At 44.6% G+C, this 18,090-nt stretch overlaps 1 protein-coding gene across 1 annotated transcript in view; it reads right to left on the bottom strand.

The window, feature by feature from the left end:
* Nucleotides 1-18,090, bottom strand: part of MEI4 (meiotic double-stranded break formation protein 4) — a 577,891-nt gene that overhangs the window by 372,019 nt on the left and 187,782 nt on the right. Inside the window, exon 3 of the mRNA XM_063916852.1 lies at nucleotides 8,764-9,320. Within this exon, the coding sequence (XP_063772922.1) occupies nucleotides 8,764-9,320 (557 nt within the window). The remainder of the gene's footprint in view (nucleotides 1-8,763; nucleotides 9,321-18,090) is intronic.

Here is an 18,090-nt window from a genome sequence, read left to right as displayed (position 1 = left end):
GAGCGCAAACAACTTCCAAGTCTGTGAAACGCATCGTGGTAACGCAAGTGAAACAAACCGCCAACACGATGTTCCCTTACTGTTCTATTATTGTTTTAAACTAAGTAAGTCTGTATGACTAGTATGTACTCTATAGGTGGATGTGTTATGAGATGGTAAATTTAACGCAGGGATATGCAACAGAGACAAAATAGAAGTTTTATTGTATTAAATGGAATTTTACCCATGGTACATTGCCATTTCCTGTATACAGGTATAAATATCCTTCCTTTCACTGTCTGGGCATACACCTAGAAAAAGACCCACTTTGGTCGAAACGGCGTTGGTGCTACCAGACAATGACTTCTTCTATTTCAGCAGCTGCCTTCTCCATCATCAATATTCCTAAGGTATAGAAGACTGGTAACACAGGTGTAAATCTGAAATTCACCTGTGGATGTCTATTTCCATCTGACTTATACTTTTCCAATATGCCGTATTTTTTGGAATAAGATGAGGAGAATTTTTAGACTGGTTTTTTTTTATTGTAAAATGTTATGTGATGAATAAATCCCCTTTTTTGGAATTAAGAAGGCGTGATTCAACTTGATCCAAAGAAACCGCTATATGTGGAATCAAATCTGTTGAGAAGTGAGTGGGGTACGTTCAATTGAACGGAATATCTTCATTATTATTGCTGGTTATAAGAAGTATGAAAGATACCTTTATATACATGGTTATAATTTAATTTAAGTGAGTTTCGGTACGTTTCTCTGCATTGTGAAGTGGTGGCGAGGAACTATCCTTATCTCTTATCAAGAATTGTTCACACGATAGGGCTCCCTTTCTTGAACAAACACAGAATATTTTACCATCTAGTATAAAAACAATACCACCCATTTTGTTGTATTTTCTGTTTCCCTTTCATATGAAATATTTGGAAGTCTATGGAACAGCATAAGAAAAATTAACGATTGACACGGGACTCCTAGGAATATATGTGATGTATGCTCATGTTCTATTTTATTTTTGATAAATTCTTCTATTGTTAAGTTTTCTCCAGCCGACAGTAGCGCCTTTGATCTATCCTCACTGTATTCTATTAGTATCTGTGTGTGGGATCTGGATTTTGGGCAGATCATTAGAGGAGTAAGATTGGGCTGATACTTTAGTGCGCCAGAATTCACACATCCTGTTTACCATTAATTAACAGCTGCATGTAGACCCTGTTTGCTTTGACATCTTTTGCATTTAAAGCAACACCAGTGCATATGTACCCGTACTAAAAACCAATGAGCCCAAACTATTAGTGTTGCTCAGGGGCTAAATTATTTATTAGTTTATATGATGGTACTAACGAGCCAAATAAAATTAACCTTATCAAATATTAAGGACATTTTCATGACAATGGATCTGATTCATGAACTAAGTAAAACATTGGTCCCAAGAGTCCAACGTTTTAGTTATGATTATGCGTTCACTATGCAATGTGTATACGTTCCAGTGTCCAAGCCAGCACCAATAGTATACCTATGTGTGCACCACATGGGCATCTTAATAGACAGTCCATAGGTTGCAGCTTTATAAAAAATTGGTAATAGCGCACTACTACTGCTTAGTGTCCATCCCTGAATAAGGACCAATATTTCTTTAACCACTTCACTGGCTAATATTTTATTTAAAAAAAAAAAAACGCTCACAAATTGTTGAGGTTTTTTATGATTGAATTAGGTAAAGAACATATACTTAAAGCTTATTCAAAATTATTTTATTTAAAAAAAATAACATATGTAAAATAGATATTTTTTTTCAACCATTGGTACATAGGTTAAAAACCGAGCGCTAAATTATGTGTGTGGAAAGTGAGTGTGGCACCTGTAAAAAAAGAGTAATGATTAATACTTAGAAACTTCTGTTTACAGCTCTTTTGAGAAATGGTTAAGTTGGTGGTATCCAGATATAGATGTAAAAGTCCGGAATCTAACTGTCCCTAACTTACCCACGGGGATTCCTCAGCCGTTGGTATCGTTATGAGGGCTGTCCGTGGCCGGCTTTGTGAGTCGCGGCTCTCACCGCTGCGTCCAGCGGGAGAGAGATGTAGAAAAGCCGGAAATTGCGACGTCAGTTCGGGTCCGCAAAGCGGCGTAGATGTTCTTCTCTCTAATACCACTTGTCCACCAGCCGGCCACAGACTCACAAAGCCGGCCACGGACAGCCCTCATAACGATACCAACGGCTGAGGAATCCCCGTGGGTAAGTTAGGGACAGTTAGATTCCGGACTTTTACATCTATATCTGGATACCACCAACCTAACCATTTCTCAAAAGAGCTGTAAACAGAAGTTTCTTTTTACAGGTGCCACACTCACTTTCCACACACATAATTTAGCGCTCGTTTTTTAACCTATAATCATCATTTTTATCTGAGCTGCTTTTACATAAGCGCATACAACATTTTTTATTTATTTTAACCATTGGTACATCACAATCGGAATACCGTGACTTCACATTTTCCCAGCACCTGCTCCTCTTTGCAGCCTCTGGGGGTCCAGAGGAAAGGCGAGGGCTGATTTTTAACATTTCCTCATCAGCAGCTAATGTCTGCAGTCGCAGGGTGCGGCTGCTGCAGGGATGACCGATCAGCAGTGACTGGTAGCACGGCAGACACAGAGGGGAGGGAACAATGAAGCAGAGGGACCGTGAGGTCCCTCTGAGAGCGGCAGCTGCGGGAAGATTCTCTTCCTGCAGCCGCGCAGTGGGCTTTCTGACTGATCGCATCTGAAGTGACCACACACGGCAAGTGATTAATAACTCAATCATTCTTAAATCATATACATTTTACTGTGTAAAACAAATTGTTAACAAGTGTAAAGAATTTACTTGATTATATATAATAGTTGGTCATCGACTATAGCAAAAAAATAAAAAGTAATCTTAAAATACTGAGAGATAACAGCTGGATGGAAAGAATTTAAAGAAGTTTGATGGAAGACATCCTGCCAAGACACAGATAGTGGTACAAAAGTTTTCATTCTCATTCATCAAATACTAAGAATAACACATTGTGATTGTCACAAAATTATAGACAAAAGTAATATATCTCTTTAAAGTTATATGACCTTTTTCTTCTCTTGAGTACAGCTACTCTACAAATCACTACCAAGAACATGCGCAGCCCAGAAGTAGAATAATAGCTACATTTTAAAAATGTATGGTTTCTTATGCTGCAACATTATATGTCAATATAGGTTATTACACGCTTGGGAGAAAGCATTGATTTTATGCTATAGCAGAATTTCTCCAATTACCTAACCAGAAACACCAAATATGAAAAACCACTTCTTCATGTTCATAGTTCGGTCATAAAATAATTTCAGTGTGTTGCTAGCTACATTTATGTGTAGTTTTTTCAAAGGTAAGCAATTAAACCAATGTGTTTAGATTCTTTAAATACTCTAGATTTATAGCAAATGTACTACATTTTCCATTATATGGGGGTTCTCCAGAAAGTGAACATCATGTCCCGTGCATCACATGCTTTTATTTATTTTTTTCCTTTTAAACTGATCTGTTAAGAAATTGTTGACATATAAAAAATAAGAATTTACTCATCGGTAATTCTATTTCTCGTAGTCCGTAGTGGATGCTGGGACTCCGTAAGGACCATGGGGAATAGCGGCTCCGCAGGAGACTGGGCACAACTAAAAGAAAGCTTTTGGTCTAACTGGTGTGCACTGGCTCCTCCCTCTATGACCCTCCTCCAGACTTCAGTTAGGATACTGTGCCCGGAAGAGCTGACACAATAAGGAATGATTTTGAATCCCGGGTAAGACTCATACCAGCCACACCAATCACACCGTATAACTCGTGATACAATACCCAGTTAACAGTATGACAACAACTGAGCCTCTCAACAGATGGCTCAACAATAACCCTTTAGTTAAACAATAACTATATACAAGTATTGCAGACAATCCGCACTTGGGATGGGCGCCCAGCATCCACTACGGACTACGAGAAATAGAATTACCGGTGAGTAAATTCTTATTTTCTCTGACGTCCTAAGTGGATGCTGGGACTCCGAAAGGACCATGGGGATTATACCAAAGCTCCCAAACGGGCGGGAGAGTGCGGATGACTCTGCAGCACCGAATGGGCAAACTCTAGGTCCTCCTCAGCCAGGGTATCAAACTTGTAGAATTTAGCAAATGTGTTTGACCCCGACCAAGTAGCTGCTCGGCAAAGTTGTAGAGCCGAGACCCCTCGGGCAGCCGCCCAAGAAGAGCCCACCTTCCTCGTGGAATGGGCTTTTACTGATTTAGGATGCTGCAGTCCAGCCGCAGAATGTGCAAGCTGAATCGTACTACCGATCCAGCGAGCAATAGTCTGCTTTGAAGCAGGTGCACCCAACTTGTTGGGTGCATACAGGATAAATAGCGAGTCAGTCTTTCTGACTCCAGCTGTCCTGGAAACATAAATTTTCAGGGCCCTGACTACGTCCAACAACTTGGAAGCCTCCAAGTCTTTAGTAGCCGCAGGCACCACGATAGGTTGGTTTAGATGAAAGGCTGATACCACCTTAGGGAGAAATTGGGGACGAGTCCTCAATTCTGCCCTATCCATATGGAAAATCAGATAAGGGCTTTTACATGACAAAGCCGCCAATTCTGATACACGCCTGGCCGAAGCCAAGGCCAACAACATGACCACTTTCCACGTGAGATATTTCAATTCCACGGTTTTAAGTGGCTCAAACCAATGTGACTTTAGGAAATCCAACACCACGTTGAGATCCCAAGGTGCCACTGGAGGCACAAAAGGGGGCTGAATATGCAGCACTCCTTTAACAAAAGTCTGAACTTCAGGTAGTGAAGCCAGTTCTCTCTGGAAGAAAATCGATAGAGCCGAAATCTGGACCTTAATGGAACCCAATTTGAGGCCCATAGTCACCCCTGACTGTAGGAAGTGCAGAAAACGGCCCAGCTGAAATTCCTTCGTTGGGGCCTTCCTGGCCTCACACCACGCAACATATTTTCGCCAAATGCGGTGATAATGGTTTGCGGTCACTTCTTTCCTAGCTTTAATCAGCGTAGGAATGACTTCCTCCGGAATGCCCTTTTCCTTCAGGATCAGGTGTTCAACCGCCATGCCGTCAAACGCAGCCGTGGTAAGTCTTGGAACAGACAGGGCCCCTGCTGCAGCAGGTCCTTTCTGAGCGGCAGAGGCCATGGGTCCTCTGAGATCATTTCTTGAAGTTCCGGGTACCAAGCTCTTCTTGGCCAATCCGGAACAATGAGTATAGTTCTTACTCCTCTTCTCCTTATTATCCTCAGTACCTTTGGTATGAGAGGAAGAGGAGGGAACACATAAACCGACCGGTACACCCACGGTGTCACTAGAGCGTCCACAGCTATCGCCTGAGGGTCTCTTGACCTGGCGCAATATCTTTCTAGCTTTTTGTTTAGGCGGGACGCCATCATGTCCACCTGTGGCCTTTCCCAACGGTTTTCAATCAGTTGGAAGACTTCTGGATGAAGTCCCCACTCTCCCGGGTGGAGGTCGTGCCTGCTGAGGAAGTCTGCTTCCCAGTTGTCCACTCCCGGAATGAACACTGCTGACAGTGCTAACACGTGATTTTCCGCCCATCGGAGAATCCTTGTGGCTTCTGCCATCGCCGTCCTGCTTCTCGTGCCGCCCTGTCGGTTTACATGGGCGACTGCCGTGATGTTGTCTGACTGGATCAGTACCGGCTGGTTTTGAAGCAGGGGTTTTGCCCCTCGTAGCAGTGAGTCTGTTGCCAGCAGATCTCACTGAAAATAAAAAACCTAAAATATACTTTCTTTTCTAGGAGCTCAGGAGAGCCCCTAGTGTGCATCCAGCTCAGCCGGGCACAAGATTCTAACTGAAGTCTGGAGGAGGGTCATAGAGGGAGGAGCCAGTGCACACCAGTTAGACCAAAAGCTTTCTTTTAGTTGTGCCCAGTCTCCTGCGGAGCCGCTATTCCCCATGGTCCTTACGGAGTCCCAGCATCCACTTAGGACGTCAGAGAAACTTAATTGCTTAGTAGCAATGCCTTACCCTATAACTTAAGACCCACTAAAAGCTTGGTATTTTGGAGAAGCATGTCATTTGAATTTGTGTAGCTGCCCCGTGCAGACGCATTTTCAAATATTTTTTTTTTTAAAAAGATGCCCGACATTAGTAGAGGACCTGGCAGCTCACTTGCACCAGGCATCTCGTGCTGCATGGCATATTGAGGCTAGATGTATAAGGATGCATCTGTACTTCATTTAATACCTCTTCAGCAAGAAACAACTTGGCATCTAAACCTGAATTTAAATCCTTAACAGTCCTTGCTAATTAATAGTGAATACATATAGCTGGGCAGGATACAATAATGAAAATGTTCTGCCTACATGAATACAACCAGAAGCAGGTCAGAGACAACTCATTCCTAGATCTGTCGGCTTCAGTGGAGTAGTCCTAGAACAGATTATGATCTGTTGTTTCCAAAAAATAATGTGTGGTGACACTCCCCCCGTCAAGTCAGCCTTGGGCCTCTGAGTCTGTTCTGTTTTATGAAAAAATGGCATGAGGTTCTCCCCAATTTCCAATAACTAGCACCAGGCCAAACCAGCTGGGGGGATAATGCCATAACATGGGGACATACAACATGGGGTCCCTTTGCAAACACATTAACCAGTGCCACACTTGTTAGCCCAGGACTGGAATGCCTCAGAAAGTTGTGAAAATAAAATGGTGTCCCTCCTCCCTAGGACCAACCAGCCCTGGGATGAATCCCTGGTGTCATTGGATGCGAGATACATGGTATGTTAATATTGTTCTTTACAGGCGGCCTACAGCTGCAGTACCAGCAAGCCTGCCCTGACATGCCAGCACTTGTGGAAAAACAAGTGTTAGCATGACCACACATTAGGGCCTGCTGGCACCTGTAGTCAGCATGTAAAGAAAATTTTAAAATAAAGACAAACTAAAGAAAACACACATCTTGCAGTAAATTTATTTAACAGCACCTTCACGTGGTGGTCAAAAGCATTTAAGTTCTTTTCATGGCAGTGCCTCCACAGGACTTCAGATGTCTTCTTTCCAGTTCTTCACCTGGTGGGCAATGGCCTTTAAGCTCTCGTGCATGGCCGCCTTACCCCTACGGAACTTCCGGCATCTCTTTTCTTCAGAAACTCTTGCTTGCTCCGTCCTCGCAGCTGTTAACTCCTTGGCAGTCGGGCAGTGCTTCTGATGATGGCATGTGGCCAGCTGACAGCTGCTGCAGATGGTGTGCTGAGCTGCTGGGATCAGAGATTGTTTCCCTGCAATGGTCTCAGCAGCCTACATACTTGTATAATGGCTGGCTGGTCGGCAGTTGGGTTTCCTGATTTTTAAGCATATTTAAAAACCATTGAACTCAACCAGGCAACCAGAGTCAGGAATCAGATGAGGGTAGGGTACACACTTGTCAATGTCGGACCAACTGGTCAGATCTCCTGAGAATTAGACAAGTTTGTATCCAGCTTAAGACTTGGGGGTAAATTTACTAAGATAGGAGTTCTATTAAAGATGGGATGTTGCCCATAGCAACCAATCAGATTTTATTCTCATTTATCTAGCACCTTCTAGAAGATAATACCTGGAATCTGATTGGTTGCTATGGGCAACATTCCATCTTAAATAGAACTCCCATCTTAGTAAATTTACCCCTCGGACTCTAAATGCAATTCTGAGGTGGGATGCCTTAAGAGGTTAAGGGGGACATTTACTAAAGAAGTGATAAGAGCGGAGAAGTGAGCCAGTGCAGAAGTTGCCCATGGAAACCAATCAGCACTGAAGTAACATCTATAATTTGCATACTATAAAATCATACAGAGCTGCTGATTGGTTGATGGGGCAACTTCTCCACTGGCTCACTTCTCCGCTCTTATCAATGCTTAGTAAATGTCCCCCTAAAACAGATATGTGAGAACAGTTTGCATAGTATTGAAGCTATTTGTTACCCCAGGATAGAGAAGGTATAATTCTGTACTGTGTTCCAGCTGAGCTCAAAACGCTAAACTGTCTGAATCCCATGGGTAAAAGGTTGTCACTGATAATACTGTCAGCAGCTGTGGTCAGGGTGGTCAATATCAGCAGCACTTAAGATGTTACTGAAGGCAGTTCAAGGGCATAAGCAGCGCATTCTTTCTGGTCGGCTCTCAACCCATACCACTTTAGTCTACTTTAATTAACCCTTTTAAACAAAAAGCCTTATAAAGACAAGGCTTTGCAGGACTTTTTATACAATGATTAAATTATATTAGTTTTTTTATTTTTTTATTGATTCAGTACATACTTCTATATTATTATTTACAAACTTACCCCAGCACCGTCTAAAATGCCAAATCTTGAACAAACTCTGCAAAATAATTTTACTCGTATACTATAATGAGCTACAGTAAAAATTATTTATATTAAATCTGTTCTTTTTAAAGGTATTTTATTTATTATTATTTTAAACAGTTGTGTTTACGTAAACTACTGTCCTTATGGTTGGACTTATACACGCTGAAGACTTTTTAGTACTGTATGAACTCGTTTATTCTCTTGTACGCTTGATTGCATTGAGGATAATCCGCTTTGTGTTTATATGTGTCGATTGTAACAGTGATTGGAATCTTTGCATAATACAATATATTTGTAGTTGTGTCTGAATAGTAATCTCTAAACTACCGTATATAAAAAATAGTACGTATAATAAACATAGGTAATCCATATATCAATTTAAACACTCACCCTGTTTATGCTGCTGTTAGTTAAAATGCTCTGGATTAGATGGATTATAAAATCTTTTAAACTCTTCATGCACTCGTGGAGAATATATTTAGATAACTGTGAATTAGTGAGGAGGTTTGTCACAGTTCTAATGGCTTCTGACTGAAACCTTGAGACAGATGGTTTAGGATTTTTATACAAGGTAAGTAAGCCATTCAACAGTGCAGAAACTGACTCTGCCACTACACTGCAATCATTCCCAAACTTTGTCAAATCTGTTAGATGGCTTCCTGCTGATGTCAGTTTCCCAAGTCCAAGAAGATGACTAAGAAATTGTATCTGGCAAGACAGCTGTTCTTCACCAAATGATTTTTTTTTTATAATTGGAAGATGATTTGAAGGAGATGCAAAATATGACAGAGTTGTACTTGACTGGTTGGAGTTGTTAGAACGCTGAGATTCTGAAAACCTATCCAATCCTTCTTCGTTACAAATATCACAACCCGAATCTTCTAACTGGCTCACCATTTCCAAATCACCTGAAGGTACATGTGGCTCTTGTATCATGTCAATCCTTTCTATGATATGTGGAAGAAGAAAAAACAATATATTTTTATGCAGGCTTTCAATAAAAACAATTATGCATTACCTGGCTAAGCAAAAATGTATGTATATTTTAAACACAAAATGTGTAATTCTTATACATTTCTACTGAATTTAATAATGAAACCAGAATAAATAGCCATCTGGTTTCATTATTGATTCTAGGGAGTTGATCTTTCTAGTAATGTAGGTTGGAATAGTCAAGTATTCCCTTACATCAAAGTAATTTAGTCTCCGAGGATATGGATATAAAAAATTTGGTGATGAGCATAATGGGAACAATAAGGCTCCCACCATTATTGAAATGGAAGGCTAAGAAATAAATGAGACATCAATATCATTCTGTAACTTCAGTATCTGCTATTCTTGTTTTGTTATAGGCCCTACACATTAGACAATATAACTGAACGATATGAACATTCTCATTCATTAATGAACGAGAACTCGTTCATATCGTTCAGTGTGTAGGCACCAACGGTGAACTATGAGCGGACCCGTGCATCGTTCATCGTTGGTGCAGGGTCGCTTATGCATGCAAGCCAATATGGACAACCTCGTCCATATTAGCATGCACTATGGAGCCGGATGACGTGGGGGAGTGAAGAAATTTCACTACCCCAGTCACCTTCCCCCCGTATCGGCCGTCGGGCAGCTTGGCGGCGGGTCACCGAATGTGTAGGGCCCATTAGTATATGGAGACCACTGGCAGTGTAGAACTACTGAGGAAGAAATTTATGATGGCTTTCAAGTTGGGGGGTATCCAATTATCTGCAGTAAATTACCACTAACCAATTACCCCTGATAAGCCCGCACTTATTAGTGTGCCTATGATAAGAGCTCCTTTTACCCACAATAAGTGCCGTGAAAATGCATAGGTCTTCAACTTTTAGCTGGATCTATTTATTTTCGCAACGAAAAACAAGTGTTTTTCATGTGAGACAATTAGATAGGGGTGAAAAGGAAAATCACGAAAACACCACTTTTTCTGCTGCGGGGTACACTGGGCTCCACAAGGAATGGACAATGGGGTGTAGAGTAGGATCTTGATCCGAGGCACCAACAGGCTCAAAGCTTTGACTGTTCCCAGAATGCATAGCGCCACCTCCTCAATCACCCTGCCTCCCTGCACAGGATCTCAGTTTTGTAGTTGGTGCTGCAGTAGCAGGCACAGACGACGGCGGCTCTCCGGGATCGCATGGCCGCGCTTCGGGAGGTGGTAAGTGGGTCCCGCTTACGGGACCCGGTCTTTATCGTGATCCAGCGCGTTCAGTAGGAGGCGGGCCACGCGCGCTGGCGGTGGACACTGTGGCAGTACAGGCGATCCCACTAGATCACCAGGGCATGGGACAGGTCAGGTTTTCTCTATAAACCGTTTTATTAGAGCCCGCAGTACCCGGTGGTTTTGCCAGCAGGGGGATAGAGCTTGGACCTGAAGCCCCTTCCCCTGCCCCAGGTCGCCATTTTCTGCAAATGTTCCCACCCTGGAGCTGCATATCTGTCACTCCCTGGCAGTGTCTGCTGCGCCATTATCCCTCAGCTCACTGTTCCTGGGAATGCTTGGGCAAATTGTCCTATGTAAAGCCGCCTGGTTGTCAGTGCTGTCACTTTACAAGACACTTAAGTATTCTACCTGCCTTTTTTAGTCAGTGTTAGTTAAGAAAGAGTGCACTTAGTCAGGGTTTCCTAGTACAATTACCCCGTGATATACATCCAGTTCTTACTGTGTACTGTTATATCTATTGTTATATAGCTGTGTAAACTAGTCCAGTGCAGTATTATTATTAGTAATAACATCTGCATTGTACAGACTGTGACTATTTGTGTGTGCTTTTGATAGCTGAGTGGTGTCCATTTCGTGTCTTTCACTCAACCTGCTATCCCTATATTCTATAACCTGAGGGGGCTTGGTGCGTCAGGTTTTATCTAATATAGGATTTTCACAAAGATATACTGTATTACGTATTTTTCTCTGTGATTTAGTCACCATATCTCTCCTTTATCTCTGCTGGTGCTGACTACACTGCGCAGGGGTTTGGGCTAGAGGTATTGTGCTGCTGACAAATTGTACTGTGTTACCTGATACTGCAAGTTATATCATGTCTGCTTCTGAGGGTAACGGTTCAGGGGCTGAACACACTACCGGTGTTGCTGTGTTGCCGCAGATACCTATGAGGAGAATATAGCAGCTTTGGGCTTTGGTTCTGGGGGCTCCTTGCCCCCCAGTGGGATGGTTGCAACGGGGGCAAATAATGACCCGCCGTGGGCCGCTTCTGAATATGCTAGTTCATAAACTAACACCCCCTATGGGACCCCCAATGCCGGTGCAACCGTTTGTGGTCCCTGCAGCTAACCCGCCGTGGGTGGACGATTTATCTGCTCAAATAAAGAAGTTGAACCAGTCCCTGACTACTAAAAAGTCTGACCGTCGCTCGCCTACGTCCAAGGGGTCCTCTAAGCGAGCGCTTGTCTCCTCACAATCCACTGCTGTCACTGACACCCCGTCGGATGAAGACGGCACTTACACTGACCCCACAGGTTCTGACTCAGATACGGCTGATGGGGAGGGTGGTTCACATGTGGATGTTACTGATCTTTTGGAGGCTATTAATTTAATTTTACAGATTACGGATGATCCCGAGCCATCCGTTCCTCCTAAGAAACCAGATAGGTGCAAGCGTCAGAAGGTGATTAAACAAGTTTTACCTCACTCTGACCACCTAATTGATATACGTCAGGAACCCTGGAAAACCCGGGTACGAAGTCTGTGCCTCAAAAGAAGATGCTGGCTCACTCAACTCGATAGACAATTGTCTTTTTTCAACCTCAGATACTATGTTACTATGCCCTCGCGCCGGAGCTGTCTAAGAATTGGGAAAAGCCTCCTCCAGTGGGCTCACATTTGGCTAGGATGGTGGTTTCCTCAGCTCTACCGGTCACCACCGGCACGTCTCTAAAAGAGCCTACGGATAAACGTGTGGAGGGTTGTCTGAAAGCGATTTACACCCTCACGGGTGCTGCACAAAGGCCCACTATTGCAGCTACTTGGGCTGCAGAGGCCTTTGAAGCATGGGCCTTGGAGTTAGATGCTGAAATCTCCTCTGACCATGCTAGACAATGCTTGTCTTATATTGTCACAGCTTCTCATTATATTAAAGAGGCGGCTTCTAATGCCGGTATCCTGGCAGCCAAGGCCTCTACTACGTCAGTCCTGGCTCGCCGGATATTGTGGCTGAGATCCTGGTCTGTGGATCTGGACTCTAGAAAAACCCTGGAGGTACTACCTTTTAAGGGAGAGATTCTGTTTGGGGAGGATTTAAATAAGATTGTGGCTAACTTGGCTACTGCCAAAACTGCCTGTCTGCCAAGTACTGCTCCTTCTGTGTCGAAGGCTAAAGGTACTTCCTTTCGCCCCTTTCGTCCTTCAGGTAAAGCAAAAGGTCAGGCGTACAAGCAGGCCCGCACTTCCAAACCTGGTAAGCCTAAGCCCAAAAGAGCCTGGGCGGTCCATCAGCCAGCTTCCAAGACAGATAAGCCTGCCGCATGACGGGGCGGGCCTCCCTATGGGGGATCCCAGTGTGGGGGGCCGGCTTCTAGGGTATACCCAGGAATGGTTGAAGACCACTTCAGATGCCTGGGTACGGGAAGTTGTCACTCGAGGTTACACCGTAGCCTTCAAAAACCGACCCCCTCATTGATTTTGCAGACAGATGTCCCATTGGATAAGACAAAGGCAAACACTCTACATCTGTGGTACAGACCTTCCTGGATACAGGAGTCATAGTACAGGTGCCTCTTGCGCAGAGGGGCCGGGGGTACTATTCTCTGCTGTTTCTAGTCCCGAAACCGAATGGGTCCACCCGGCCCATTCACAACCTCAAGGCATTGAACAAGTTTGTGAGAGTCTCCAAGTTCCGGATGGAAACCCTTCGCTCTATAGTTCTGGCTTTGGAACCTGGGGACTTCATGGTCTCCCAGGATATACAGGATGCTTACCTGCATATTCCTATAGCAGTGTCTCATCAGCAATACCTGAGATTTGCGATTGGCAACTGCCATTACCAGTTTCGGGCGTTACCTTTTGGTTTAACAACGGCTCCGCAAGTCTTTACAAAAGTCATGGCGGTGATGACGGTGGTACTCCGCCATCAAGGGGTCAGGATACTGACGTATTTGGACGACTTGTTATTCCTGGCAAATTCCCCAGAACTTCTCCTGCGTCATCTAGATGTGACAGTTCGGTTTCTGCAAGCCCATGGGTGGCTCATCACCTGGAAGAAGTCATCCCTGATCCCTGCTCAAAGCATGGTGCATCTGGGAGCACTATTGGACACTCACAACCAGCGGTTGTTCCTGTCTCAGGAGAAAGTCCTGAAACTTCAGGACAGGATTCGTTGCTTCCTATCTCGTCCGCAAGTGCCGATACATTCGGCGATGCAGGTGCTGGGCCTCATGGTGCCAGAATTCAACATGGTGGAGTACGCTCAATTTCACTCTCGCCCTCTCCAGAGGCTGATTCTAGCCAAATGGGATGGCCTGCCTTACCGGATCAGGTCTCAAATGATCTCATTGACTCCGGAGGTCCGTCTGTCGCTGCTCTGGTGGCTCCGGGACCAACAACTGTGCAGGGGCCGTCCGTTCTGGAAATCCGACTGGGTCCTGTTGACGACAGATGCCAGTCTAAGAGGTTGGGGCACTGTGCTGGAGGAACACTCCCTTCAGGAACGGTGGACCAAGTAGGAATCCCTCCTCTCGATCAATATTCTGGAGTTGCGGGCGGTCTTCAATGCCTTGATCCTAGCCCAGCATTTAATTCAGAACCGTCCTGTTCAAGTACAGTCGGACAACGCCACCACAGTGGCTTACATAAATCATCAAGGCGGCACTCGAAGATGCCTAGCAATGAAGGTAGTCTCACGGATTCTACAGTGGGCAGAACGCCATCTACCGGCCATATCGGCAATATTCATTCCGGGAGTCCTGAATTGGGAAGCGGACTTTCTCAGTCTTCAGGACGTGCATGCCGGCGAGTGGGGCCTCCATCCAGAAGTGTTTAAACTCCTAGTGGAAAGGTGGGGCCTTCCAGACGTGGATCTGATGGCGTCTCGACACAATCACAAGGATCCGGTCTTCGAAGCAAGGACAAGGGATCCTCAAGCAGCACTCGTGGATGCGCTGGCGGTACCGTGGAGGTTTCGGCTGCCATACGTGTTCCCTCCGGTGTCACTCCTGCCCAGGGTAATTCGGAAGTTCAAGCAGGAAGGAGGAATCCTGCTTCTCATAGCTCCAGCGTGGCCCAGACGGAACTGGTTCTCAGACCTTCAGGGCCTCTCGTCAGAGAGTCCAATTTTACTTCCACAACGCCCAGACCTCCTCGTTCAGGGCCCCTGTGTCTACTAGGACCTAGCCCGGCTGTCTTTGACGGCATAGCTCTTGAAGCTTCCGTCTTAAGGGCTAAAGGGTTTTCTGAGGTGGTCATTCAAACTATGTTGCGGGCCCGGAAACCGGATTCTGCTCGGACTTACTGTAGGGTCTGGCATTCTTACTTTGTTTGGTGCGCATCTAACGATTATGACGCTTCCAAGTTTAGTATAGCCAAGTTGTTGGCTTTTCTGCAGCAGTGCCTGGACTTAGGCCTGCGTCTGGCCTCCCTCAAGGTTTAAATATCTGCCTTGTCGGTGTGGTTTCAGAGAAAAATTGCGACCTTACCTAATGTGCATACCTTTACTCAGGGCGTGTTGCGTATCCAAGCTCCCTATGTGCCGCCTGTGGCTCCTTCGGACTTGTCGGTGGTTTTGGAGGCGTTAAAAGAGTCTCCGTTTGAACCTCTTGGTTCAGCTGACCTTAAGTGCTTTCCCTTAAGGTGGTGTTTCTGCTGGCTATTGCTTCAGCTAGAAGAGTGTCGGATTTGGGTGCCTTGTCCTGTAGTTCCCCATATCTGATATTTCACCGTGACTGGGCGGTTCTTTGGATTCGTCTCTGCTATCTACCTAAGGTGGTTTCTTCGTTCCACCTTAATCAGGAGATTGTAGTTCCGGCACTTGTTTCTCCTGATCTGTCTCCCAAAGAGCGGTCTTTGGATGTGGTACGGGCTCTCCGTATCTATGTGAAGAGAACTGCTCCTATTAGGAAATCTGATTCTCTTTTTGTTGTGTTTGGGTTTCACAAACGGGGCTGGCCTGCTCACAAGCAAACTCTGGCCAGATGGATTAGAATGGTGATTGCACATGCTTATGTGAAGGCTGGTCTCTCTGCTCCTGGTCACATTAAGGCCCATTCTACTCGGTCTGTTGGACCTTCTTGGGCGGTCCAACATGGTGTGACCCTTGAACAATTGAGCAAGGCGGTTACGTGGTCCTCTGTGAACACGTTCATAAGGTTCTATGCCTTCGATACTGCCACTTCCCAGGATGCTTCCTTTGGACGCCGGGTTCTTGTGCCCGCTACAGTGCGTCCCCTCCCATAAGGAACTGCTTTATGACATACCATTGCCCATTCCTTGTGGAGCCAAGTGTACCCCGCAGCAGAAAACGAGTTTTATGGTAAGAACTTACCTTTGTTAAAACTCTTTCTGCGAGGTACACTGAGCTCCACAAGGCGCCCACCCTGACGCACTTAGCTTCTTTGGGTTGGTATGGCATTAGCCGCTGACACATCTCCTGTCGTGAGAATGCAGTGTTGTGGCTATTAACCGTTGTCGTCTCTTTTCCTGCTTCTGCATTGGATTGGTTAACTAAAAACTGAGATCCTGTGCAGGGAGGCGGGGTGATACAGGAGGCGGCACTATGCATTCTGGGAACAGTCAAAGCTTTGAACCTGTTGGTTCCTCGGATCAAGATCCTACTCTACACCCCATTGTCCATTCCTTGTGGAGCCCAGTGTACCTCGCAGAAATAGTTTTAGAAAAGGTAAGTTCTTACCATAAAACTCATTTTTGCAGCCGCGCCACTATCACAGGTAATTGGATACCCCCTTAGTCTCAGAAAAAATGGTCCATTTTAACAACAATATGCATAGCTCTAAACATAACAGCTACCATGGTAAGGAATAAATTATAATAATAATAATAATAATAATAATAATTAGTTTTCACTGGTGTTTTCATGTGTCCATTTGGACTGACACTGCCTTTTTTTTTTTTTATCTACCATCCACAATGTTTTTATGTACATCACATTAAGCTGGGTCACAGTTAGAAGGAAGAAAAAGAGGGGGAGGCTCGACATCTCTGAACTATCAAACCCAAATAAATTTGCACGACTGGACGAGGAATCGGAGGATGATAGTGAGGAAATGACGGTGCCAGAGGAGACTGTTCCATCTAGCAACCAGAGGAGTGGTCCCTCTGGCGCAGTTGGGATAAAAGTTAGTAAGGTACCTAGTCAGATTGTGGTGGTAGGGGATTCCATTATTAGGAAGACAGATAGGGTAATCTGCTACCGGGACCGTGATCGCCGTACGGTCTGTTGTCTCCCGGGTGCTCTGGTGCGGCAATTCGCGGGCCGGGTAGATTGATTGTTGGGAGGGGCTGGGAATGATTTGGCGGTCTTGGTGCACGTTGGCACCAACAACAAAGTTAGTGGAAGGTGGGATGTCCTTAAGAAAGACTATAGGGACTTAGGCAAGAAACTTAAGGCAAGGACATCTAAGGTAATATTCTCCAAATTATTACCCATGCCATGCGCTAGCCCAGGGAGACAGAGGAAGATTAGGGAGGTAAATGTGTGGTTTAGGGATTGGTGCAGGAAAGAAGGGTTTGTGTTCCTAGAACACTGGGCGGACTTCTCAGTCAGGCGCCATCTTTTTTGTCGTGATGGATTGCACCTGAATGAGGAGGGGGCAGCGGTGCTGGGGGGAAGGATGGTTAGAAGGTTGGAGGATATTTTAAACTAGGTGCCTGAGGGGAGGCTTTAGCAAGAAATTACGGGTCATTCAGTAAGAATAGCAGGGGTGGCGTTAGTGAACAAAATGGGGGAGGAGTAGGGGGGAAGAATAGAGCAGACGGCAAGGGTAGTAACATGGGAACTAAAAAGGGTTTTAGAATAGCAGTAACCAACGACGATTACGGGTCATCTTTGCTGCATAAGAAGTATGATGTCCCTAACATAAGGGGAAATACATATCTCAATTGTATGTATGTAAATGCTAGAAGCCTTACAGGTAAAAAGGGGGAACTAGAAATCCTTGCAGCAAGCAAGGAATATGATATTATAGGCATTATTGAAACTTGGTGGGACGAATCTCACGATTGGACAGTCAATCTAGAGGGTTATACGTTGTACAGGAGAGAAAGACTAAATAAACGGGGTGGAGGGGTATGTCTACGTAAAGCCATTTCTAAAACCTGTTATACGGGAAAATATTGAAGAAGGAACTGTAAATGCTATTGAGACGTTATGGGTAGAAATTGCATGCGGGGGTAACGGAATAAAGAAGTTATTATCAGGGTTATGCTACAGACCGCCTGGTATTAATGTGTCTGATAAGAAATTGTTACTGAATCAAATTGAAAGAGTAGCAGGAGTAGGAGACATAGTAGTGATGGGAGACTTTATCCCGAGATAAACTGGTAAATCAAATGATAATTACTTAGTTCAATTAATCGAGGAACCAACTAGGTACAATGCAATCTTAGACCTGGTATTAACTAACAATTGGGAATTGGTATCAAATATTGAAGTAGGGGAGCACATAGGAAACAGCGACCACAATATGGTCACAGTTAATATAGTTTTCATAAGCAGTCCT

Source organism: Pseudophryne corroboree, chromosome 4, assembly GCF_028390025.1.
Source record: "Pseudophryne corroboree isolate aPseCor3 chromosome 4, aPseCor3.hap2, whole genome shotgun sequence".
NCBI lineage: Eukaryota > Metazoa > Chordata > Amphibia > Anura > Myobatrachidae > Pseudophryne > Pseudophryne corroboree.
Note: the sequence above shows the minus strand (reverse complement) of the source record. Positions and strands in the feature narration are given on the sequence as shown.